The following is a 25,628-nucleotide window of genomic DNA, read 5'->3' as shown; positions in this document are numbered from 1 at the left end:
AAGCCAAGGTATTCAGCATAGTAACTGTATATTGTACTTGTCAAGAATAATTTTGCATTTGAAACCGTTCTGTAAGGATTCAATGTGCAAACCCCTTAGAGTCAGCAGATTTCATCTGGCATTGAATAGATACTAAAACGGATCTCTGAATGAATAATTCCCAAAAGTACAAAGTACTATCATTTACTGTATAATTATAAAACCGTTACAGATTTGCAATTGAAATCATTCAATGACAATTTTTTAAAAAAACAGCTATATGCTAATAACACTGAATTTATGCTTCATTTCAGAATTTACCCTTCCTCACAATATGAGAAACGACACAATGGAATGAAATTCTGCTCCTTTTGAAAGCAATAGCCAGTTTTGACTGACTTCAGAATGTCAGAGCTTGACTTCTTTCTGTCTGAACTATACTAGTTAGCTTATTGAAGCTGAAAGTGGTATAAAATACTATGCACATTTTAAAATTGCACTTTCTGCATTATTCTGATGTTATATAATGTTTAATTTCATGGCTTATCTGAAATTCAAATGAATGACATGCAATAAAAAAAAAAATCAAAGTGCTTAGTTGTTTGACTTCTCCAATTCCTTGAGATTTCAATTTCAAGATGAAGCGGGGAACAGGAACTTACCTACTTGGTACTTTGGGTAATAAGGTGCCATTTGTCCACTACTGCATGATTGTCTCTTATGCCTTTTTCTTAAATTTGTATCAGTGGTCTCCCATTGTGGACTTTTTCTTTTGTTTATTCTGATAAGAACTTCAGAACTACCAGCAGGATTATCGTCCTGGTTTACACTGCTATTTAACTTTCTGCTGTGAAACTGGTCATCCAGCCTTTCAGTCACTTTAGAGGAATTAGATCCTTTAGATGTTTCCATTTCATTTTCTTGTTTCTTTAATGCATTTTGCTTAGTAGAATGGGACCTTAAAAGAGGATGTCTTTTTTCTTCCATATAAGCCTGAGTGCTTTTACTCTCAACAGCTTCAGGAGAATAAATGACATTATTTAGCTTAAATGAATTGTGCTGCTCAATATGGTTGATTTTTCTCAGAAATATCCTACAGTCTTTAAAGGTTTTAGCTTTCCAAGTATTTTGAAAGAGTTTATCTTGGCTTTGTTCTTTTCTAACATTTTGCTGGCAACAAATTGTTCCATTCGTCTCTGGATGTGACTTAAGTATACTTGCTATACCAGGATGTGGGTTAAAGTCAGAAGATCCCATCATCTGTTGAACAAATGCATCTCTGGCTTCATTTTCAGTTGGCAAGAGGCTTTTCTGAGACTCTAACAAAGTCTGAGCGGGCTGGATTTCTAGCATATTTTTTTCCTGGAGCTTGGGTGTTTCATCATTGGTTTCCCCACTTGTACTTTTAAACAATTGGCTTTGGCAAAATAACTGCAAATTTTTCTTTTTTGATTTCCAGCCTCCAGGAGCTGCATTATAGAGCTTTTTCGTTTGTCCCCAACTATCACGCTGCAACTTTTTAAATTCATTTCTTTTTAATCTGGCTAATGTGAAATTACTTTTCATGCTTAAGACTGGAGACCTCACTATGTTATGCAATATTTGCAATTTCCCTGCTGGTTTTGAAGGGGAGGATAGTGCAAACTTTTTAAAGTGCTTTCTGAAAGGGCAAGTACTAAGATCAGACTGTTTAGTTTCTGTCTTTGTCTCTCTAGTACTAACTACTTCTAAGGGACTGCGAGCATTTGCCTTTCTCACTAGAGAGAGAGACTGTGTTTCTGTAGTTTGCATAAACCAGGTGCAGAGTTCATTCATATTATACTTTTTCTGGAAAAGCATTTTTACAGGTGATGTTTCAAGTTCTACAAGGCAGGAGTCTAAAGGGTTTGACATTTCAGTATTACAGTCTTGTTCAATGGGATCCCTTTTTTCACATACACATTTATCAGACTCACTTCCCCCCACGCGCAACCAGGTATTAGTTATCTGTTCAAATCTATTATTTAGTTCTTCCAACAAAGTGTCACTCGAAGTGGAAGTAGGCCACCACCTGAGAGAGGGATTTGATGAAAATATGGGATCTGATGATACTTCATTAATGCGTCCGAATTCACCATCCTTAAGATCCTTTTTAGCATTTCCCGAATTTCTCAGCTCTGAGGTATCTTTGGATGCTGTGCTCTGATTTGATTGCGCATGTTTTTCCTTTCGCTCTTTAGCTTTTTTCAAATGGAGTTTATAAGACTTATGTAGTAAGGCACTTCTACAAGTAAATGCACTAGAAGATGCTAATGAATGTAAAAAATGCAGTGAGGGTTTTCTGTCTCTAGCAGAATGTCTTGATGGAATTTCACGTTTTCTTGACATTGCTGCAGTAACATTGGGTGATCCATCCTCTCTAGAATCTTTCTGCATGTTCTTTACTTGACCCATATTATTGCAGAGTTGATTTTTTCTCTCCTGTGGTATGTTTTTTTCTAACACATTCTGCTGTTGTAAAGGAGGCAAACCGTTGCTAATGCTTACTTTTCTTTCCTGAGGTGAAAGTCTACTAACAGTCACTGATATGCCAGAAATTTTTACTTTTGCTGGCCTACCAGGTTTTCGAACGGTGGTTAATGGTTTCTTAATCTGCCGAATGACATTGCTGCAAGGATGTGGCGATGCTGGGTTACTCTTGATAGGTCTGACATAGTCATAACCAGAGACCTCCTCCTTTTCAGTAGCAGGATTCTGAAAGGCTTTTACTATTTCAGTCAAAGCATTTCCAGTTTCTGTATTGTGCCTCACTTTGCTGGGGTCATTGGCAAAATTAGAATCAATATGTTGTGTGGGTAGCACACTAATCACATTTAGATTACCTTCAGAAACATGTCTCTTTGTTCTTCTTGACCTTCCAAAAACAACTGTCACAGTAATATTTTTGTTGCTGTTAGCTTCTTCCAATACTGCTGCATCAGACTTGATGCTTTTACCACCACTGCTAAGTTCAGGTCTAGCTTTTGTGCTTTCATTCATATCCATTTTTGGTTTTGGAGGCCGTCCAATAGGTCTCTTAACCTGCTTAACTACTTGAGGACCTATTTTCTTTGGTCTACCCGGTTTTCTTTTTAAAACCAATTCACTGCTACTGCTTGATTTCTCCACAACTTCATCATTTTTTTTCAAGTCATTTACATTAGTCTGACCAACTGGACAAGAGCTTGTAATTGCTTCTGCATAAACACAACTTGACTCCTCCTTGGTATCATTTTCACTGCAATCGCAGTCCTTGACACAGACTGCATGAGAAAGGTCTCCTGTGGCCTGTTTGTCTAACGAAGTGCTCGTGTGCCCTTGAAACAGACAGAGATCTGTGCTTCCTTTAGGAGATGCAGCTGCAGATGTCAAAGTGTATTTGACTCCTTCATGACTATTGACCTCTGAGACAAACATAAGCTTAACAGGACTAGAGTAGTTTAAGGGAGATGAGATCTCCCCAGCTTCAGGTGTTGCATCCAAGTCCCCATTATTGGAATTTGAGCTGGATGAATTAAAGGTCAGAGATCTCAAAAGGCCATCATTAATTTCTTGATCTATAACCATTTCTTGTTTGTTTGTTGTGACGCAAATTGCTCTGATTTTACTGCTGCTTGGCACATGTGAATGTGAAAGGAAGCTTTGCCCCGTGCATCCCATTTCACTCAGAGTGAAGGGTAAGCCCCTTCTAGCAGCTGGGTTCATAACCTGTTCGTATGCATTATCTTTTAATTTTTGGCTTATTTTGTAACTATCCAATAATGAGTTGTTACTCTTTCTGGCTAAGTTTAATGTATCTTCTAAACGTTCCACAACAACTTGTAGATTTGTGTCTCTCACAATTTTGCTTATATTTATGTCACTGCATCTTTCAGCATCTTCATTTATTTTAATGTTTTCCAAACTTTCTAAGGACTTTTTTGCACTGGATGACTTTCTAAACATGATATTGTTTGTTACATACACAGAGTACCATCCAGGAGGCACAATGTTACGTTTAGTTCTGCCCAAGATTTCATTACTCTCATCCTTTAGAGGAATCTGACCAGTCTCTTGTAAGGGTGTATCATCTCCTTGTGTATTTGGGAGTTTTGCCTGGCTGGCTGCAATACCACTGTTTTCTGAAAGAGCTAAAAAGCCAGAGCTGGTTTGAAAATTAGTAAGAGGTAGTTTGAAAGACTCTGTTTGGTGTACTGGAAAGCACATTGGTTTGGTTTGGCAATTCACACATGGGTTGCTTTCAAGATGTTGCAAAGCCTCATCTTCTATCACAGTAAAACTATGTCTTTTATTTGGATGTATTTTATCAAATTTTTTTGTAGATTTCTTTCCATTTCTCTCAGAAATTGACTTTTTCCTTACAAGAGTTTCATCAAGGCTTGCAAGCTCTCTCTTGATTTGCAAAGACTGTCGTCGAATGACTGGTGAATCAGGAGAATTATATGTTGCAAATAAAGTTTCCTGACGCTTGCGAAATCTTGTCTGGATGATTTTATTTTCCATTTGTTTATCGTGTTGGCGAAGTAATTCCATAAAGCTGTAATCGCTTGCCTTAGCATTATGCAAAAGAGACGTCACGAAGTCTCCCAATTTGACATCATTTTCTGGTGCCCTGTCACTGCTAGAAAGTTTTACAAGATTTGTTGCTATATCTGTAGTGTCTATTGATTTCAGCTTTTCATTAATGCGGTCCATTAAACCTTGAAAAATGGCGGAATGTTCACCCTGCTCAGACTTCTCAGAACTAATGTAATCATCACTGCTTTGGGTGTCTGTTGACATCCATATTCCATCTGAACATTCGGTCTCTTTTCCTTTGCATGTTTTACCTCCATATTCAAATTCTTCTTTGCTTCCTTCAGCTGGCAGGAGGGATGGAGGCTGGTTGATGGATATTTCAAGCTTGTTGTTGTCTAAAGTTGGAAAATCCATAACCGATCCTTCCAGTGATTCAAATTCTTTGCTGTGTACAGGTGACAGTGGGGGTGGTGATGGGCTGCGAGATCTATTTGCATTTTTAATGCTGCTTAAGAGATCACAGTCCTTAGCTGAATATGTACATGCTGCTGCTTTCACAGAATGCCTGTTATAATTTTGCAATTGGTCAGCACAATACTTAGGAGAACTACATGCTTTGTTCACCATTGTCTTAATACATCCAATCGTTACAGCTTGGCATGACAAAGAATGGAAATCTTTAATACAAACAGACAGAGGTGGTAAACAAGTGTTTGGCCTTTGATTTTGTAAACAGCACCTTTTCGTCAGCACATGTCCATCGCAACTGCAAAATGAAACGTGAACATCCTCTTCAGTAAGGGAACTGGGAGTTTCAGAGTGGACCAAATGTGTTTGCTTGCAACTGCAAACTATAGGAACATTTTCATCTTGTATTAAGAATTTTAACATAGCCAGAGTCTGTTGCCAGTGATATGAACAAAAAGACTCCAAAACTTTGTTTAATGTTGATTTTCCTTTCTCCAAATTAGCTGTTTCCTCTGAATTTGCATCAGCTGTTGAGCTTGAACTGAAAATGAAAACAAATCAAAACAAAATATAAATTACAGTAAAACACCACATCTAATGGTTTTTATAATGGTTAAACTCAAACCTAAAAACCTGAAGTTTACAAAACAGTTCTGCTCTATTTGCACTATTCAATCACACTTGCAAGTGTCACTAGCAATGATGTATACCTTATCAGTGACAGTACTACCATTAAGAAAAATAATCAGGAAGAAATTAGGGGCAAAAAGAACTATATAAATAATTACAATAATGTTAACTTTCTGATATTTCAAACTATTTTAGGCATTATTGAAGGAAAACCTTATCAAGAACCTGGTGAGCTTCATATTACTCCCATTTCACTAACTGAGGCACAGAGAAGGTAAATGACTAAGGTCAAGGTTGTGGCAAAAGAAAGAATGGATCCACCTCGCCCAAATCCCACTCTCAAATATTTAAATACCCAAGTGTATTGAGTGCTTTTCAGGATACACTTGAAGATATTTCTAAGGACATTTTTATTTCTCTATTTATTTTTAAAGAATACCTAACGAGCTAACAGAAAATGGGAAAAACAGCCACTTGCTACTGTTATTGTTCTTTGAAGGTAAAAGTTTGACTTCCAGTTTTCAAATAAATTGCAGTGGTGCATCACAGGCTCTTAATTGTAATATAATACACGCACACATGTGCGCGCGCACACACACACACACACACACACACACACAGATTCCTTCGTTAAACAAAAACAGAGAATAAGTAACTTCTGTGATAAAGGTTAATATCCTTTAAATCTCAAATACAGGGTAGGCCTATATCTAGACAGGACTTTTGAGCAGTTGTTCTCAAAGATATTAACTAAAAATAAAATAACTTATAAAATACTATCTTAACTATTTAATCAATTTCTTATAAATTATTAAAACTAATGTCACTACTTACCTAATCAATCATTTATATTGAAAAGCTGAAAATTTTCCATGGTAGAAATTAATACAAGTATTTCTTCAATTAAATACAAAATCCTTATGCTGGATAGCAACTATCAACAGATAGTTAACACCTAGTTCAAATGTTTTACTGAAATCAATTGCATGAGCAGAAAATGTTAGAAGAATTCTGTTTTAGAAAAGTATATATTATTTAAACATATCACCAAACTCTGAACATGACACTAACTTTTTTCCCTATTATCCCCTGTAGTTTTTTTCGCATTTAAGCCTATACCTTGAAAAAAATTTGTTTTGATTTGGTTTACAACTATATTGATCAATGAACGAACATATTTAAAATTTGATGTGCTGTATTTATATAAAGTTACCTATTCATTAATTAACACATACCCAGAATTATTACATCAACAATAACTTTTAGCTTCAAGTATCTTAATAGAAATTATGACATACAAATTTGTATTTTTATTGTCCTACACAGATTTTAAAGTTTAGAGCTTAAAACCAGCCAATGCTACATAATAATTCTTTGTGTTTTTTCCTTCTCCTGTAATATTCTGTATGAAATGGTATATATTCAAAATCAAGCATCTAGGTGACACTAACTCATAAAAGTGTAAGATAATTGTGCTGGTATTAGTTGAAATTGCGATTATGTTTAAACTGAAATCATTAAGTCTTAAAATCCTCTTTGCACCTGCAATCTAAAGTAGAAACAGCATTATTCAAGGGAATGTCATTGTCAGGATTTAACTGTTTTTGAAATACCACTACTCTGAGAAGAGTCTGACTTACTCTTAACTAATTCAGGAGTCACAAGGTGCTGAAATGTATCAACACTTGTGAAAACAAAGCTTATTCTAGTAATATAATAAAGGATAAAAAGGATTGCCCTCCCCACCACCATGAGTTTAATTAAAAAATGTTTTGAAAGGCCAGCTAGAAAAATTAACATGGCACCAGGTCTTCATCTTCAATATTTTGTTTGTATATCAAGAGTAAATTTTTTAAGTACTAATTTGCTAAAGACAGCTACCATACAGTCTTTTTTAAAATGAATCTTTAAACAGGTACCTTTCTGTCTGTCTAGACTTGCAAGGTAGGTCTATAGTTTCACTGGAGAGCTTTAATTGTAGAGAACCTGTATCCATAACTGCTACTTAAAGTCTGTTCAGTGGTGAAAGAAACTTCTGGAGCCCTACAACCTTCTCAAAGTCAGTAACCAAAATTTCCACAGGCCTCAAAACTGTTTTGCATTTGCTATGTGAAGATTAACTTATATGTATAAAGGAATATCCTGGTTATCACAGACATACTGGACATTTCTCTAAAACAAAATCTTTCCTGGTTATCTACCCCTGTGTGACATCTATGATCTGCTTTCCCTTAGCGTGAGTTACTTTCTAAAGCTGACAGACAACTTAACTTCACCTGTTCTATTGTAATAGTACCACACTCCACATGATCTTCCAAGTTTGTGGAAACACATCAAGCCCTTACTCAATCACCATCTGGGAGCAGAGCTTACTACACAAACAAGTTCAAGCATTAAAGCAATACATTTTCCTTGAAGTGTCTTTCTGAAGAGATATCAATATATTTAAACAAACTCATTATTAGTAGCTTTTCAATAAAACTATGGAATTACACTTCAGTCTCCTGTAATTCCTTCCTACAGCACTTTAAATTTGCGTTGTCATACAGTAGTTTAGACTATCCTCAGGATAAAAGGTTTACACAATAATTTCGTATAGGGAAGAGCTATCACTTTCACAACTGCACGCTTCCTTCACAGAACTGTCTTACACCTCCTCCAAATCACAGACAGAAAGATGGCTGGAGAGAGTGCGAAGGAAACGGAGGGGTTGAGGTGAGAGGACCAATATGCACTGCTCCCCCTGTACCTTTGTGCAAGGCATCACTGCAGACAAGGGTTAACATGGAATGACACTATTTCCTTTCTGGAGGACAGGGGCAGTTAGTGACACGGAGCAGGGACTGGCTGGAGTCCAAAACTGGCACAAAGGCGGTGACATGATAAGGTTCATTACCAGCCTTTCAACGTATTATTTTATGTATAGAAGAAGTAAAACTTTGCCTGCTCCACAAAAACTATCAGCAAAGAGCTCTATCAGACGACTCCCAAAAGAGGTCCTTCCCTAGAGGTCTGTCTTCTGTCATCTCAAGCCAGAGATAAGATAGATCAATCTAGCAAGTTCTTTACAGACTGGGAACAGGAACAAAACCGGAACAGAAAACATACTTTCAAGTACTCATATGAACGGCATAAACTATTATAGAAATATAAATCTGTCTTACAGAAATGTTTGTTTTCTGACTTTACTAAGTAAATAAATACCTCAAAAAAGCTATATCTTATCCATAATGTATAATTTTTAGCTGCAAACTAAAGGGGGTAACTGTTAGAAAATTAGTTCTCTGAATTTCTTCTCCTTAATGAACAATGAATCAATCTGAGAAAAGAAACCATCTTTCCTTAAAGCTACTATTTCTGATGAAATTCTCATAGTAAATTAGTAATTATGTGCTTAATTTGTACAGTTCTTGATCTTATGCCACTGCTAATAAACTTGTGCCTCAGGAATAAGTCAAATAAGTCAGTGTACAGGTTTTTGTTTCTTTCTTTTTTTTACTGAATGAGCAAATCAATCACACATCAGTGTTGTAAATTTATGTGCAAAAGCATTGAAGTGCTTTACTACAAATTACAACGTAGAAACACGTTAACTAAACAATTAAATTCATACAATCAGATTTAGGAATATAACAACACAAAGAAGAAACAGAATTACAGTACATTTACAACACAAGACAAATACATGGAATTCATTAGAAAATATTGTAATAAATAATTCATGAATTATAGTGCAATTGATTTATGCATAAATATAACTAATTGCCTAAAAATCAGTTGTTAACAAAAATCTGTCAAAAATCAAGGCAGCCACAGAGTTTTACTAAATTACTGCGACAATGGAAATACTGCAATTAAAAAACAAATACAAGTATTTGTACTGTAAACAACTAAAAAAATCAGTCTCACTAAAGTTAATATACAATTTAATATAAAATTGTCATTAGCTACCAGAAATGGTTTAAACAGCTTTACTGAGCAGTAGTTCTAAAAACAGAGGCACTGTTTTTTAATATAAAATACTTGAGAAACATTCAAATAAGTAGAAAGCATGTAGGGCTTGCTTTCGCCTTCATTTAAAAGTCTGCTGAAACAGGAATTTTCAGAAATTGTCAATTACTAAGCAGTGACTGGTAACTGAATTTATAAAACAGTTCAAAATGTATAATTTAAATGACAATTAACGAAATACATAGGGGTTGGGGAAGGAGAATTTACACATTTCCCTGCCTTTCCTTAGTTGTGTAATTAAAGGTTAGCCTAATAATTAGAAACAAATAATTCTGTTCCTTTAAACACTTACAGGTTGAGTATCATCTATAAACTATCAAAAAATATTTTAATTACTATTTCTGACCAAAAAATAAATACAAGTACTAAAATGTTGAAAATTAATTATAATATTACATACAAAACTACTGAGTACTGTTAAGTCAATAGTAAAATGATCCCTGATTTTATGAATCCTGTTAAATTTTTGGTCAGGTCATCTTTTAAATGATATAAAAAGAGTACTGTTACTTGCCTTCAATATAAAGTTCTGACTCAAATTTCTAACATTGTCTGAGGAGTAGAAAACATCAGTATGGTACAAATAGTAGGCAATGTATTGAAGCCCCAGATTTTTGCAAGTAAAACTGTATAAAGACAGATGTTGAAACATTTACGTTTTTTTCAACTGCATTTTTCAGTGGGGATATATTCACAAATTATTCCTTCTGGTCCTCACAAAATATGGCTTAATTCTTTTAAAATGAAAGATGACCCTGACACCTGCTCTTCTGCAAACTCTTTATCAGGTACACTTCTGCTTAAAATATTAGAATCATAGAATCTGCTGAGTTGGAAGGGACCCATCAGGATCATCAAGTCCAACTCCTGGCCCTGCACAGGACACCCCAAGAATCACACCATGTGCCTGAGAGATTCATTCTGTAATATGCAAGTAAACCTTAATGACTGAAGGAGATTCAGTGTAGATCTGAGAGACCAAAGAACTGAGATATTGGTTGTGCAGTTTCAAAGGATTATTCTGTTTTAAAATGGAAGTTGTTATTTTTTAGTAGCGTTAATAGATATGGGCTAGATTTTACCATTAGTATTGCAGTATGCTCTCCACTGAATTTAATGGCAAGTTTATCTATAAATAAAATTACCTGATGTGGCCCATATGTATCCAATGTACCGATTCATTTATATAATTAAACCATACACATGCAAATTTAAGTGGGGAAAAAAATATGTGCATGTGTACGACACGTATAAAAGTTGGAGAAAAGTCTTTTTCTACGCCAAATTAGATGCATACAGAAAAAAATACATGTTGAGAGGAAAAGGGCATTGATGTTCAGTAGTGAATGTATGAAGCAAGCCCCCATTCATATGTAGACATGTTTTTGATATTACATAAAAAAAATTAAGTGTGCTAAAAAGTCCAATGTAAATACTTTGAAATTTATGTAAAAACTGCAATATGAAGGTAATTGGTCTCCCTTAAATTCTATTAAAAGTTACGTATTTAAAATGAACTAACTTCTAACTACCAAATTTATAAAGACTTTATATTATTGAAAGTTCAAAACAGCTTCACTGTTTAATATTTGTATTTCTATCAAGACCCTGAACTGCAAATTTGGTTATTAGCAAAATGATAATGTAACTTGGTATTCATTTTGATAAACTGAAAATGTTTTGAAATGTCACAGCAGCAAATACATTACAGTTACAGTGAGGTTTTTCAATAGGAGTGTGACACAATCCTTAAATAAATTTTAAGTAGTCATAACATCAACTAACCAGCACGTTTAAACAAAAAAACAAACAAACCCAAACCATTCTTAAGCTCATTCTGTGCACATTATGAACATGCTCTAAGTTGCATTCCAACTTTCTTTTTAAACCTTACAAGTTACCTTAAATGTCAAACTAAAAAGGAAAATTATGTTAAAGTTTAAATTATTTTATGCTCTTAGTATTCCATCTTATTTCATATTTAATAATTCTATAACTACAGTAATTTCTCAGATTTCATAAGTGTACACTTTGTAAACACCAATTTCTTTCTAAACAAACAACAAAATTTTCTTAAAATGATAAAAAAATGCAGTTTATGCCTGCTAAACACACATTTTTAGTAATGAAATGTTTTTCTTACTTGTATTGGATATTTAAGTAACGATAAACTTTTTTTTTTCACAGAATGTACTATATCCTACTAATACTTCACAAATCCACTTCCTTGTAAGGAACTAGCCTTTTTTTTTTTTTTAAATCCACTGCTTTGTATAATCTGAGTTACTTACAATTTATTGCAAGTATTCTGTGAACTATAAAGTCTGCTAACCCTTGGTTGTGTATTTCCATAATAAGATGGATAATTGAATGGGTAAAGTGGTTCTCCACCAATTAAAAATTATGCTTCACATGACAAATACTTCTTTTCCCAAAACATCTTTATGCTATTGACTACTAAATAAAACCTGAATCTTTTCACCTATTTATACAAGGATTATATTAAATACACACTATCAGAATTAAGTGAGCAACTCTATAATTCTGTCCACAGTGAAAACCCTGAATAAAACTATTTTTCAAAAGGCATGTATGTGGTTTTTGAACTGTATAGTTTCACGTCTTCTGTCAGAGTGAGCATATGTATTTCTCACGTAGTGTGTGTATACAGACATACATACACACACACACAACAATTCGCTAACAATTATTCTACACAGGCTTGCTACTATTTTTGCAGCTGCCAGTCCCTGAATCTGTCATATTAAATAAGCCAGTGTCTGGTAATCGGAGTTTCTTCTTCGGTGGAGTCTTCAATGTTCCAGATCTTTCTTTTACTTTATATTCTAAAGTGCTGTGAGGTACCCCATAAATTCCTTGTGCTTTGGAAACACTCATTTTCCCACTCATTACCATTGCAATTGCTTCTTCCATTATTTCGTGATCATACTGCCGATAGCGGCCACGTTTTTTTCTTGGTTGCTTATTATCTTTACGATCCAAACTATCTTCTGTATTTTCTGAGGTTCCGTCTACTGTCCCATTCTTAGCATTAAGACACAAAGGAGAGAGGTCCCCATGCAGAAAGTAGGAGTCAACACTTGAGTGAGTTACAGGTCCAGAACATTCAATTTTGTTCTGTTTAGGGAGGATATTTTTCAATTTTTGAAGAGCTGATCCTTCTAAGACTGAGGAGGTTTTAGAAACGTGGTACATAACATCCAGAAGACCAGCAGTATCAGACTGTGGTTTGGACACAGAACTTATTCTTAGCTGAGGAATTTTTAATTGTACAGTAGGACTTGAAGTTTCATATTGTAGATTTTCACTTTTTTCTTTAAATTGAGTGACCATTCTCTGTAGAGTTAACTGGTGGAGGTAACTGGAAGCTGTTGGGAATTTTAATTCTGAGGTTTCAAGTAGACTGAGTTTACTTTTTTCTGTGCGCTCTGCTTGAGCTCTTGCCCACAAGGCTACTTTTTGTAGGACTGCACAAGTTTCTTTACTGTCTTTAAATGAATAACTATCATTGAAATCTCGAGTTTTATTTTTAAAAGGTGCAGGCTTTCCTGCTGGTAAGGCTTCTAAGTGGAGAAGTAAAGTTTTTTGAGGTATGCCATAAAGTATGCCTGCTTTATTTATGTCCAGTGCTCCAGACTGAATGTCTTTCAAAGCTTTTGAGAGCAAACCATCTGCAAACTCAGCACTTCTTTCCACATAGTCCTCTCTGTTTCTGTGTAGTCTCCTGGATGGATGGAATGAAACGATGGTAAACTGATGTATGAGAGACTCTCACACAGCTATGGAAGGGAAGGGTCCACTCCTTTATTATACTCCTTGCTTCGGTAACATCACTGCTTCTGATACTTTTTAGTCTTTGAGATGTGGTAGTTAAATGATTATCCTAGCAAACTTAGAGTTCTGGTAGGACAGTGCGTCAAAAATCATACGGTGGCTTCTACAGCAGCCCTTCCAAGAACTTTATATCCTAGCTCAGTATTTGATAATAGTCTCATGTGCTTGTTATATTCCCTTGTTCACATGCTTGCAGAGCAACACTGTTATAATTTTAGTTATACAATTAACGTTCCATTAAATACCCAAATCCTGAAGGAGTTTTTGTTAGTAGAAACGTGACGTTACCGCTAAACAAGTAATAAAAGAGTCAACCCCCTCATAGAAAATTTGCAGCAATAAGTACATAACTACACACAAACATCCCAGACTTACACAAAACTAGGCTTTCTACAACAGTAAGATAAAAGTGCTGTTGTTAACAATCAAGTCCATTTTCGCAAAATAAGACACAGTTTAAAAAACTTCTAGTCACTACTTACAGCTCACTAGTTACAAAGTCATACTCATTTTCAAACTTCTTCGTATGAGTAAATTAATAAAATGCACTTCTACATCATTCAACAAATACTGCTACTGTAGTCCTATTTGCAGTAAGTTATTTGGTAAGACGTACAGGTGACAAAAAGGGTCCTGCTATGGCTAGTGGATGGGAGGATGCCAAGATCATAAAATCCAACAAAACAATGCATTTCACTAATTTGGTGGTAGCTTTCAGCAGATGCAATAACATTTTCCATGCTGAATAAAGACATTTAACCATTTGCCACCACACACCATAGTCAGAACCATGATGTAAGTTTAAGTATGATGATTAAGAGCTCTCTCTCACGCGCTTGCTCTCTCTCTTATTAAGGAGTTTTATAGATAATAGTCATTTAACTTGTTCATGTTAGTTGAAGAACATTTTACATCTAATTATTAACATGGTCATTTTTGTCCAAAATTGAAGTTTCCTAAATAAACTCTAAAAGAATTATTTGCATTTTCTTCTACTATTCTATTACTTTTAATGTGTTATGTAATCAATTTTCAGGTAATTTTTAGTAACATGAACTAAAGTTTGGTGATTGTTCTGATAACTTTTCTTTAAACAGAAAAAAAGGAAAAAGACAAATGAAACATATGATATATACATAGACACACACTTATGAGTGACAAAAATTCTTTTGAAAGCAAAATAGGAACCACATGTGTGTGCCAGTATATACAAGTATGTTATGAACATAAAACCTGACCAGAGAAGAGAAACCCGGATTGTCTTTTAGATAAGCCAAAGAGAGTCCTAAATGTTGCTTACCCAGACACTGAGTTTTCAGAACACAATGGATCATATTTTGGTTCTTCCAACCTTGCGCTTTTCTTTGTAGAGAGATCTAGCACTCCATCCCCTGCAAAGAACGAGCAGTGATGATAACAGTGGCTTAAGGATCTCAAAGATTTTGTTAGCAAATATTTTTTACCTGTGGCACAATTTTCAAGCAGCTACTTTATTTTTTAAAATTTCTGACACCATATTCCGTTAACAATGTCAGCCATCAGCAAATGATTTTGTACATTTCATTTGGAAAAACACTTTTTTAAAATACGGAAAAAAATAAAAAATAAACCCATTCAGAGAGAATAAAATCTATAAGAATCTGTATTGAACAGAAACTTGACTGCTTTCCTCAAAATCACGTATGCATCTATATTGCACTGTTTACTTTCAAGGCAACCAAAACAATGCACTTGATATTACTATTATTATTATTATTCATATTTACATACTGTAAACAAACAAGTCTGATGCTGAAGTTAAAATTCACCTAACTAAATCCTAGGCTTACAGGACACTTGAGGTTAATAAGGATCTCAGGAGGCCTCTAGACCAACCTCCTGCTCAGAGTAGGGTCAGCTATGAGACCAGACCAGGTAACTGGATAAGCAGGTAGTACTCCAGCAACTGAGAAGCAAGCTTGAGCCCAGTACAGGGTTTTAAGAAAATGAGACCTATGCCATTAAAGGTTTTAACAGTTTATTTATAGAGATTCCTCCTACTGCCTCCACATATATGCAATAATGAAATTAGAGAAATAGGAAGAGGTGGGAGTCTGGGGTGGAAGTCCGCTCTGTTAAGTCGCTGGTAAATGCTAAATTCAAGATTTATAGTTGGCTGTTGAAGTCTATGAAGCACTGAAACAGGAAAACATACTTTTTAAAAATCAGTATTTAAAACCATTGAAAACTAAAGAAACTAATTAGCACTTGAAATACTATTTCTAGCTTAAAGGTTTTTCTTTAAAAAAAAAATCACATTTTAATCATAGTTAAATCCCCTAAATATATTTAATTTCATACCTTTCTTCCTTGGTTCTCTGTTTCAAACTTGGGCTGTTTTGTGTGCCTGAGCTCTGCGAATTCAATTTTCAGTTTCAACATGTAGCTCAACATTCAACTCTACAATCACCCTCATACTACCCCTTATTACATTGACAGTGTCATTTTCATGTTACTGCTTATTATTTCTAAAGCATCAATCAACTGTATATATTTTCCCACAGCCTCAGATGCAGACATGAAGCACTGGCTGAAGAATCCAAATGCGAACAGCAGAATAAGATGCCAGGAAAATTGTTTGGGTACCTCTCCTTTTTACCAATAATGCAAAGAAATAGAGTTCTGTGTAATAATCAAAGCCAACTATTTGTTTTGGACTGCTTTCTGACTGTTCTTCCGCAACTATTTTGCGGAAGAAGGGTAGAGAAAGTAACATCATTAGTCAGCATTAGGAGAAAAATATTTATAAATATGCCACTTGTCAAAGATGCTCCTTTTCTTCTGAATAGATTCCTTTCAAAGTCTTCCTTAGCCCTAAGAATGTTAAAGGAAGGACTAATGTTAATCAACCTCCCTGATGCAGTGATGTTAAAGAAGAAAAAGTCAATTAAAAACACTACAGAAATACTCTACAGGGACTATTTGGCCCACCAAATACTCAAGTTTGCAGTGTTCCCAAGTCCTGTGCAAGACAGATTTTATCTGTTGTGTTCTGTCAGTCATACAAAGTACATCTCCCTTTCTTAAGTGTTGTGTGTTCCCTTTCACAACAGTTTTCCCATCTGCAATTGATATTCATTGGCAATATGATAAAGTTTAGAAGAGATCACTGGAGAAAGTCACTGGAGAAAAAAGTACTTCAAAGTTGACAACTCATAAAGTAATGAAGAGCTAATCATCTCTAACCAATTTACAAAAAAAATTTCTAGCTAACTAGATTTTTAGGAAAAAAAAAGCCCCAATAAACAAAACCCAAAGGTTCTTGTAAAATTCCGTAATGAAATCTAACTAAAATAATTTTCATTTCCAATCTTTCAGAATTGGCTTTGACAATACAAGGCTAGCAATAAGTTGAAAACTTACTTAAAAGAACACAGTACTGAAAATGCAGGCTTCTGAAACCAAAAATTAGATATATTTTGGGCCTCTAAAGGGTAAGCAGAACTGAAGTCATTTCAGATTCAAGACAGTTCCTCCAACTCAGCAAATGCATTAAGTACATGACACTTCCCTGAAGACAATGCTTTATGGAAAGATGATACTCAGTAAAAAGAACCATGTAAGAAATTTGATATCCATACAAAATATCAGATAAAGTCACTGCACTCCAGATTTTTATTCAGTGATTTCACTTGAATTAAAAAAAAAACCAAAACCAAACAGAAAGCAAAAACCAAACCAAACCAAATCACAAAACAACCCTCACAAAAAACCACCTCCAATTGGTAGGAAAGTGAGAGCATTTGCTACAAAACCTTAAAATATAATAAAATCCCACCTAATGAAAGGAACGTATGTATATATACACAGTAATACCAAACTTCACTTTGGTACATTAGGTACAAGACCAAAAAGTTTGCGAAGGGGCATCCTGCATGTGGACAATGAAACTTGAAAACTTGTTACTTGCAAGGTAGGAGTAGTTTTCTCTAAACTGAGCCAAAACTTTTTACTATTTCTTATCAAATCACTCAAAATAGGTATTAAAACAAGAATTCTGAATAGGAACTGAATGATACCAGGAACAGAAAAACCACTCTCTAAAGTGGTTTTAATAAAAGACATGAAATTACTTCCACTCTTAGCTAAAGCTATGACTACTAAGATGACAGTCTTCATAAACAATACTATGTAACACTGGATAATATAGACAAATTCTTAGATTTTTTCAGATATGCTACTCATGGTCTTCTAATGAAGCTATTTCTGTGCAAATTAAATCATTTTGATCTTCAAAGAAATGGCTCTACCTCTGCCCTTTGCTTCTCAGCACCAGATTATCAGGTAACTAAGACATAACTAAGTGTGATCAAAGTTCATCTTCAAAATAATCAGGACCACAATCATTTGAAACTCCTCCAGACTAGTGATGCTAGAGAAACAGGGAGGGGAAGGGGAAGCAACAGAAACCATATGTGTCAACCTTGAGTTCTTACAATTGGTATTTCTGCACGGATTTCAGCAAATTTCTGGGTTTCAGGAGATCTTTCACTAGCTATTATGAACTTTCTTATTGGATCAGATAACCTACTCTAGTGAGTTCTCAGTATCCAGAGATGGCAAGCACTCTACTAGTGTGGCCACCACTTGCAGCTCCTTCCTCTCCTACTCTCCTAGTAGCTGCTATCACTGGCTTAGGGATCTCAGAGATACATCCCTGCCTACTCTAGCTTTGGTTTCTGCCCTTGGTTCTGTTAGCTGTGAACTTGTCTAAGGCTCTTTGCGAACCCACTGACACTGTCCCTCTTCACAGCCTCCTGTCACAGCAGTTCCTGGTGTTTACAAACTGCAGGTGTTTACAAACCCGCTTCCTCCTCTACGAAGTTTCAGCAAGCCTTCCTTAGTTCTAATATAGTGAGATTTAGTAAATAACAACTCTCCCTTTACCTTGCCCACACACACCATAAAGGTTCTTGTAGCAACAAAACAACAGTCTTGCCTTCCATACCTTTCCTGATGGTGTCTTGCCTTTTGCTGGCTATTTCCTGTGCCGCTGCACACAGAAACTCTTTTCATGGAACTGTCAGTAAGAACATCAAAGCCTTTTATTAATTCTTAACTACACCTTTGACTAACATCTTTTTGCTGACTTGATGTGGTATCTTGTAACATGAAAAACTGCTAGATGAAAACTGTATGGCCAAGTATTGGGTGTCCACAGCACAGTCTTGGCAGCATCTGTCAGGACAGGCGAGGGGCTGCCCCGTGCTGGACACAGACGGTCCTGGTTGGCCCCAACAGACCCATTGCAGGGCACAGCTGAGCCCAGCAGCCATTTGGGCTGAATCTCTGGGAAATCACATTTAAGAAAGGGGAAAAAGTGCCAGATGGACAGAGAAAACAGGAACCAAAAGAATGAAGCAATAGGAGAGGAAAGCCCAAAGGGAGAGAGAAACCATTAGGTACAGACTGTGGACACTGTACACCCACTACCCTTGCACCAGAGGGGTGGGCTGTGGTGGTCACAAGGGAACCTGAAGCGACACTGAGACTGGGAGAGAGGAAAGGCAGTGTTGTAATGTATCTTTTTGTTTCTATTACCTGAATTAATAATTAAATATTTATTTTAATAAGCAATAATTTAAGTTATTTTACCCAAACAGAGTCTGTTTTGCCCACGATGGCAAGTGGTAAGCAGTGGCCGTGTTCTTAACTCACACGCTCTCCTTTCTGTTCTTCCCATTTTCTCCCCTGTGCCATTGTGTGGGAAGCAAGCAAGTGAGCATCTAACAAGGAATTTGGCTGTTAGACACCCTGGCACCCAAGGAATATACACCTACTTGCCTCAAAAATGTACCTCTTTACAGTGCCCTTTTTGTGCAGAAGTATTAAACTGTTTCTTGAATGTATTTACAGCTCATACAATTTATCTTTGTGAACTGCTTCTTCACTGGCTTAGTTTGGAGGACAAGCAATGTTGCAAAAGTATACAATTTTGTTTTTTTGTTAGGAGCAGTGCATGAAAAACAAATTTTCTTTCACTGTACAGAATATTCTTTTCAAGGCCTGGACAGTCTTATGAGTTACACAGATTAGGAAAAAAAGAGCAAGATACAGGTATTTCTGGAGAAAGTTGCTGCTAATTTACAGATGATTGCCTGATTATTTACCACTAAGGTGCACAGGAATTAAAGCATCCTGCTAAATTACCACTTCCATATGCAGAGGAAAGCAGAGGATAATTGGAGACTCCAATACAAGTCAGGTGCCAAACTGACATACCTGGATACCAGTGCTTAAATACCAGTATTCATACTAAATGCTTCAGTACTAGGAGTACAATGGGTTGATCTTGGCCAGTAGCTAGTCCCCAGCTCAGCTCCTCTCTGTCCCCCTTCTCAGTGGAGGGAGAAATAAGATGAAGGTCATCAAGATAAATATCGGGATATCATTTGCCAATGACCATTATAGGCAAAATGGACTTGAGGAAAATTAATTTATTGCAAATTAAAACTAATTTGGATAACGAGAAAAAGACAAAAATTAAAGTGCTTCCCCACTCCACCTTTTCCCAGGCTCAACTTAACTCCCAGCTCCTCTATCTCCCTAACACCCAGTTGGCATAGGCAGGATTGGTAATGGGTATAATTCCTCTCTACTGCCTTTTCCTCCTCACACTTTTCCCCTCCTCCATTGTGGGTTCTCCACAGGCCACAGATCCTTCAGGAAATATCCAGCTGCTCCAATGTGAAGTCTTCCACAGGCTGCAGTGTGAACGAATACCTGCTCCATAAGCTGCAGTGGAACACCCGCTTCACTGGGGCCCTCTCGCTGTGCTCCATGGAAATACCCACTCTGATTTCTGGAGCACCTCCCTTCCCCTTTCTCTCATCTTGTTGTTCACTGTGCTGTTTCTCACTCCTCTGCCTGTCCAGCATTTTTGCACTTTCTCCCTGGCGTGCTCCACTTGGGTCTATGTTGCAGAGCTGGCTGTGCCTTGCACAGGGAAGCCCTGACACATTCTTGTAGATGCCATCCTACAGTGCTCCCCAACTACTAAAACTTTGTCATATGAGCCCAGCATACAGGGGTATCAGATCTGGAAGTGACAGATGTGAGGTTTTTTTGGAGTGCTTCAGAGATGGCCTGTAGGTACTGGAGGAAAGTAAAAAGCTTTCTTCAGTGGAGAACTTTGGTGGCAGAACCTTTTTTCAGTGTTGAGCTAGCACTTAGCTTGGTGCAAAAGCAACTGCTTCGAGTAATCTGGAAAACAGTTTACACCTTCCTCTCAAGTGCAAGAATCACTGCCATAGTAAAGAAACAAGACTGTCTGTTTTACTATTTAGATCATAGATTTCAAAGACAACTACTGTAAATACAAAGCAGCTGCCTAAACAGAAAATGAACCTAAAGCATTTATATTTAAGTCATTATCTGCTTAACAGGATTTGAATTGAAAAGACTTTAACCTTGAGGATCCATCAAATCTGAAAAAGTTTAAACTTCCTACTCTGTTATTGCCACTTCATTTGGAAATCCTAACAGGAATTACAAATAGCAAATGGTAGAAAGAGTTGCATGACAGTTAAACGATACTACTAAGAAGGGCATCCTGGTATAGCTTTTATAAGTCTCCAGACTGAAGAAGTATACTGTGTTAGATACAGAACTATATATTTTTAAAAATATATTATCCAATTAAAAAACCTTCATAATTTCCTACTGTAAGCATGTGACACTTCATTATAAACAAGCTTCCTTCAGGCAAATACAGAAGTGAGAGATAGGCAGAATAATAACAAAAAAAAGCTAATTGAAATACCTTTTTCTTTAATCTTTACACATAGAACACAATGCAAATAAAATGAGGAAGCTGACTTTTTTCATCTTGGTCTTATTTGCTTGTGCTGCCATCACTACAGTGAAAAGCTAAAATGGCTCAAAATTGGTATGTTAATGGGAAACAGGAAGTACAAAACAACTTTCCTGATAGGTATGATGTTCAAGCCACCTTTCTCCAACTACAGTCTTATTTCATCAGCAGCTCTAAATTTCACAGCAAGACCAGTACCTTTATTATCTGCAAAGTGCTCCAGCAAACACGGCAGTTTAAGTTCTGAGAATCTACAGTATCTTATATAGTTTACTGTGTAAGTTGTATTCTATGTGTGCTGAGCAACTATTTTAGCCTAAGCTGTTTCACTGAAGGTGCACATTTCTAAACTTGTTATTTAGCCTGATTGTAAAAAAAATACTCCAAAGATATTAAAAAAAAAATTTAAATAATTTAATTTCTCTATATTTCAGGTTTTTCTTAGATAAAAGATTAATGGATTTTCAAACAGTTGAGGGTGGCAGCACAACCTTCTTCCTGTCCCTGCTCTGTTCACTCTCTGCCTTCCCTTTCATTCCTCAAAGATTTATTTGGGCTCAGCAACAACCAGAACCTGTCACTGGGGACTTTGCTCCCTCATGGACATTTAAAACCAGTTATTTATAAGCAGCTGTTGAAGCAAGCAAAAGGCAATAGCGCTGGTATCAGGAAAGTGTTTTTTGTTGTCCTTGCAAAAGAAACGTGCCTCAACCTGGCCAATTATATATCTCTAAAATCTGGTAATTCACCAATAGCAGAAAGCACAACAGACATTTTCTCAGGATTTAATCTGCATAAGGTATTTACTAAACCCTGGCATTAACTGGGTTTCTGCCAACCACACAGAATAAAAGCAGGAATTCCACTATTTCTTAATGATTTTGCTGTCAAAGAGAAAGGATGCTTGAAATTTCATCTAGAATAGGTATACTTAGCATGAGAATTCCATATCAGACTTCCCTGCCCCCAAGGATGTCATCCAATTAAAGACTGCATCATTAGGCACACACCTACCAGATCTGCTCTCATTCTGACAACGTATATTAAAAAAAAACGAACCCAAAACCAAATGAAACCCAAAACACTTAGTTCTGCCTTCTTTCAACTTTTTTAGTATGGTAAGTGACAAAAGGTCAACTTTTCCCTTTGGTTGGCAGTATTACAGGATTAACACAGACCCTTATATCTGTAAAAGACAAAAGCTGCTTTCGCCACTGCTTTCAGTTGCACATGACAGTCACAACCATTCCTGAAAACTGCTGCTAATCCAAATCTAGTTCAAAGTCCAAAACACTCTTGTGATTATACTGTTATCAGTCTTGGATAGCAATATTCCTTGAGGCAAAGAAATCATTTCCCTTATGAAAATGATAGTGAGACAGACTTTATTTCTCTAGTTTTACTCTCAATTAAGAAAGCTGCACTGATCTATAATGATTAAAGTATGAAGTATGGAAATTTCCTTCCAAATTAATCTTCTCTTTCCATCATTCTAACCAGCCTGTATTTAAGAATCAAAGTGTCCAAGGGCTGATGCAGACTGAGTGACATCTGCTCTCTGAAATTCTAGTATCCTTCTTGCTTTTCTCAGGCTTCTAACAGAATCACTGTTACCTGTGACAGCCACAGGTGAGCTGACTTGGATTCAGTATCCCAAAGCTGTGAAATTCCAATACCACTTATTTAACCCAGGCACTCAGAAAGGAGAATATTTATCTGCTAACACACACTATGAAAAATGTTTCTAGAAAGAATGGAGAGGTTTTTTGTAGTGTGATTTGTTTTTTTTTTTTAACACAGTTCTCTTATAACACTTTTCCTGGTGTTTAAGGAAAAAATGTATGAACTTTCTTTCAGCGTTAAGTTGATGCCATATCAATTTTCCTTCAACCTCTTTTTAAACACATAGGATAATTTTTTTTCTCCTGTATACTGATTACTACTTTGGAAAGGTAAAACACGTATTAGACATTGACGTTTATTTTTTAAGGGAATAAGATGCATTAAGTAACAAATGACAGCAAAACACAGATTAGCAGATATAGAAATTTACCTTGCTGAGTATTCTGTTCTTGAGTTCGATTCACAGTGAGGTCTAGAGGGCTATCCTGTTCTTCCTGAAGGGAGTTTTCCGTTTGGTTCATTTGGACACTTTTACACATCAGACTTGGTTCAAACGATGAACCATTTCTGTTCTCTTGAATTTTGCTACTTTTTGAAATGTACTCAATCGCAAACTGACGGATCATTTTTTTCATTAATTCCTGAGCAACTAGGGGAATGTTAGGATCACAGTTCTGAGGAAGATCTAGAAATAAAAAAAACACAGGTAACAGATATGTTAAGAGTCAAGCTTAATGACTTTTCTTGTAATAAACACTTCCCATAAGCACACAAATGTGTGTAACAAGTACATGTGTCATGAACATAATAATTCAGATGCCAAATAAATTTTTCTTATGAGCATTCCTAACTGGAGGTCACTTGGAAGAACATATTTAGCCCAGATCAGTAATTTTTACCATATTCCTTTATCATAGCATGCAAGTAAGACTATGCAGGTTGCATTATTTATGGTAGTCAGAATGTGCATTTACTGTTGGCAATAAGTTGAATTTTCACTTGCAGACTGTTTCCTGTTTTGAAAATAAAGAATTTTGAATAAAACCAGTGAAAGTTAAATGAGCTGTGAATTAATACAGAAAGAAGTTACTTTCAAAGAACAGCCATAACAAAATAATGTGTAGTAAAGTGTAGTTCTATAGAGTAACATAACATAGAACACTTGGACTTTTGAGGAATTGACCTTAAAAAGAAAAAAAAAATAAGAAGAGAGATTTATCTCACCTTCATATTAGATTATAATACCCACTGTAGGTTCAGGATTGAAATGTCAAAACTGATATGATGCTCCTTAAAATACCCCATACATTTTAAGGTAATACAAGCAATTGAATACAAAAATAAAGCTGTAAATCTTACAGGATTTTCAGGATATTTCCTAAGTGCTATCAATGAAAACGCTTGTAAGAAAAGCTTTATTTCCTCTTCTACACTGGGTGTACTCTATTATTTTGCTTGTGTATGTAACAGTCCCATGGAAAGTAGTATTTCATTTTAGAAACAACAACAATAAAACAATTAAAGGATCAAACATGAGATACCTCTGACTTTATTTTAATGTTATCTGTCAGCTAGAAAAAAGTTAAACCTCTTATTAACAACCATAGATGAAACTACATTTGTGAATCAGCGAAAAGAATCCTAACAGAAGCACCAGATAGAACAAAACAAAGATGTGTAACTTAACATAAATAAGCTGTGTTACTACACTGATGACTGCAATACTTCATGTCCCAAGACAAGCAAAACTGCCCATGCTCAGAGATCTGTGTCTTCCTTGAAGTGGCAGTAGTAGTACTCACTTCACTATCCCACTCTTCTTTCTTTCCTTCAACTCTACACACATACACACCCCCCACACCAAATATCCTTTTCAATGTTTTAACCCTGTCCATCCTTGAGTTCACAGGTAATGAGTGAAGCAGTTTTCAATCCAGAAGGGACAGGGATTTAAAGATTTAAAAGTGTGAATGTGATACAGGAGAAGTAGCTCTTAGGTCCATCTTGATTGCCTGAAAGGAATACCAAAGGACATGATTCTGTAGTTACTGGGATACTAAAGTTAGTCTGAAACAGATAAGACAGATGATAAGTTGAGTTTTGTTTTCATGGAAATGGAGAAACTGAAAGGCCTGGACTGGGGAGATGTTTGCATGCAAAGTGTACGTTTCCTAATAGATAGTTTGGAGGATCGTTTTCACCAACAGAGCATTGTAAGGAATTACAAACACACACCTATGAGATCTGCTGTGTGAAGCACATGAGAGGGCAGCTGACTGTTCAGATGCTTCCTCTCAAGACCTTTTGGTTGGCCTCTCAGTAGAGTTTTATGAAGTACAAGGTCCAAGATTTCCAAAGACTGAGTACATGTTAGACATCTTGGGTTCAAGAGAACTTATCCAAGGCATAACAAAACAAGTCTGCTTATGGTTAAAGTTCTATCTTCTGACAACCTTTCAACCAGATCTCTACCACAATATCTAAAATTGACAGGTGTTTCTTTAAGAGAGGTATGAGGTAAAATTCAAAATGATGGAGAAAAGAGAAAGATCTCTCCCTGCCATGTAACATCCAGGCATTAGTATTCTTTCTTTATATTGTTATTTCCTGATCCTAAATAATGAATCCAGAAAACGTTCAACTGGAATTTTATCATCCTAGAGACACAAGTAAA

At 35.9% G+C, this 25,628-nt stretch overlaps 1 protein-coding gene across 6 annotated transcripts in view; it reads right to left on the bottom strand.

The window, feature by feature from the left end:
* The window catches only part of LCORL (ligand dependent nuclear receptor corepressor like), an 89,116-nt gene that overhangs the window by 21,349 nt on the left and 42,139 nt on the right, over nt 1–25,628 (bottom strand). For 2 of the 6 annotated variants that reach the window (XM_027727452.2, XM_039386797.1), the window contains exons 5-7: nt 23,385–23,639; nt 14,780–14,870; nt 642–5,524 (exon numbers count right to left, since the gene is read on the bottom strand). In XM_027727452.2, the coding sequence (XP_027583253.2) occupies nt 642–5,524; nt 14,780–14,870; nt 23,385–23,639 (5,229 nt within the window). Of the gene's footprint in view, nt 1–641; nt 5,525–8,845; nt 13,370–14,779; nt 14,871–23,384; nt 23,640–25,628 lie in introns of those variants that run through there. The other 4 variants (XM_027727454.2, XM_027727453.2, XM_027727455.2 and 1 more) reach the window with 4 other exon arrangements.

Source organism: Pipra filicauda, unplaced genomic scaffold, assembly GCF_003945595.2.
Source record: "Pipra filicauda isolate LSUMZ 115617 unplaced genomic scaffold, ASM394559v2 scaffold502_size411320_pilon, whole genome shotgun sequence".
Lineage (NCBI taxonomy): Eukaryota > Metazoa > Chordata > Aves > Passeriformes > Pipridae > Pipra > Pipra filicauda.
Note: the sequence above shows the minus strand (reverse complement) of the source record. Positions and strands in the feature narration are given on the sequence as shown.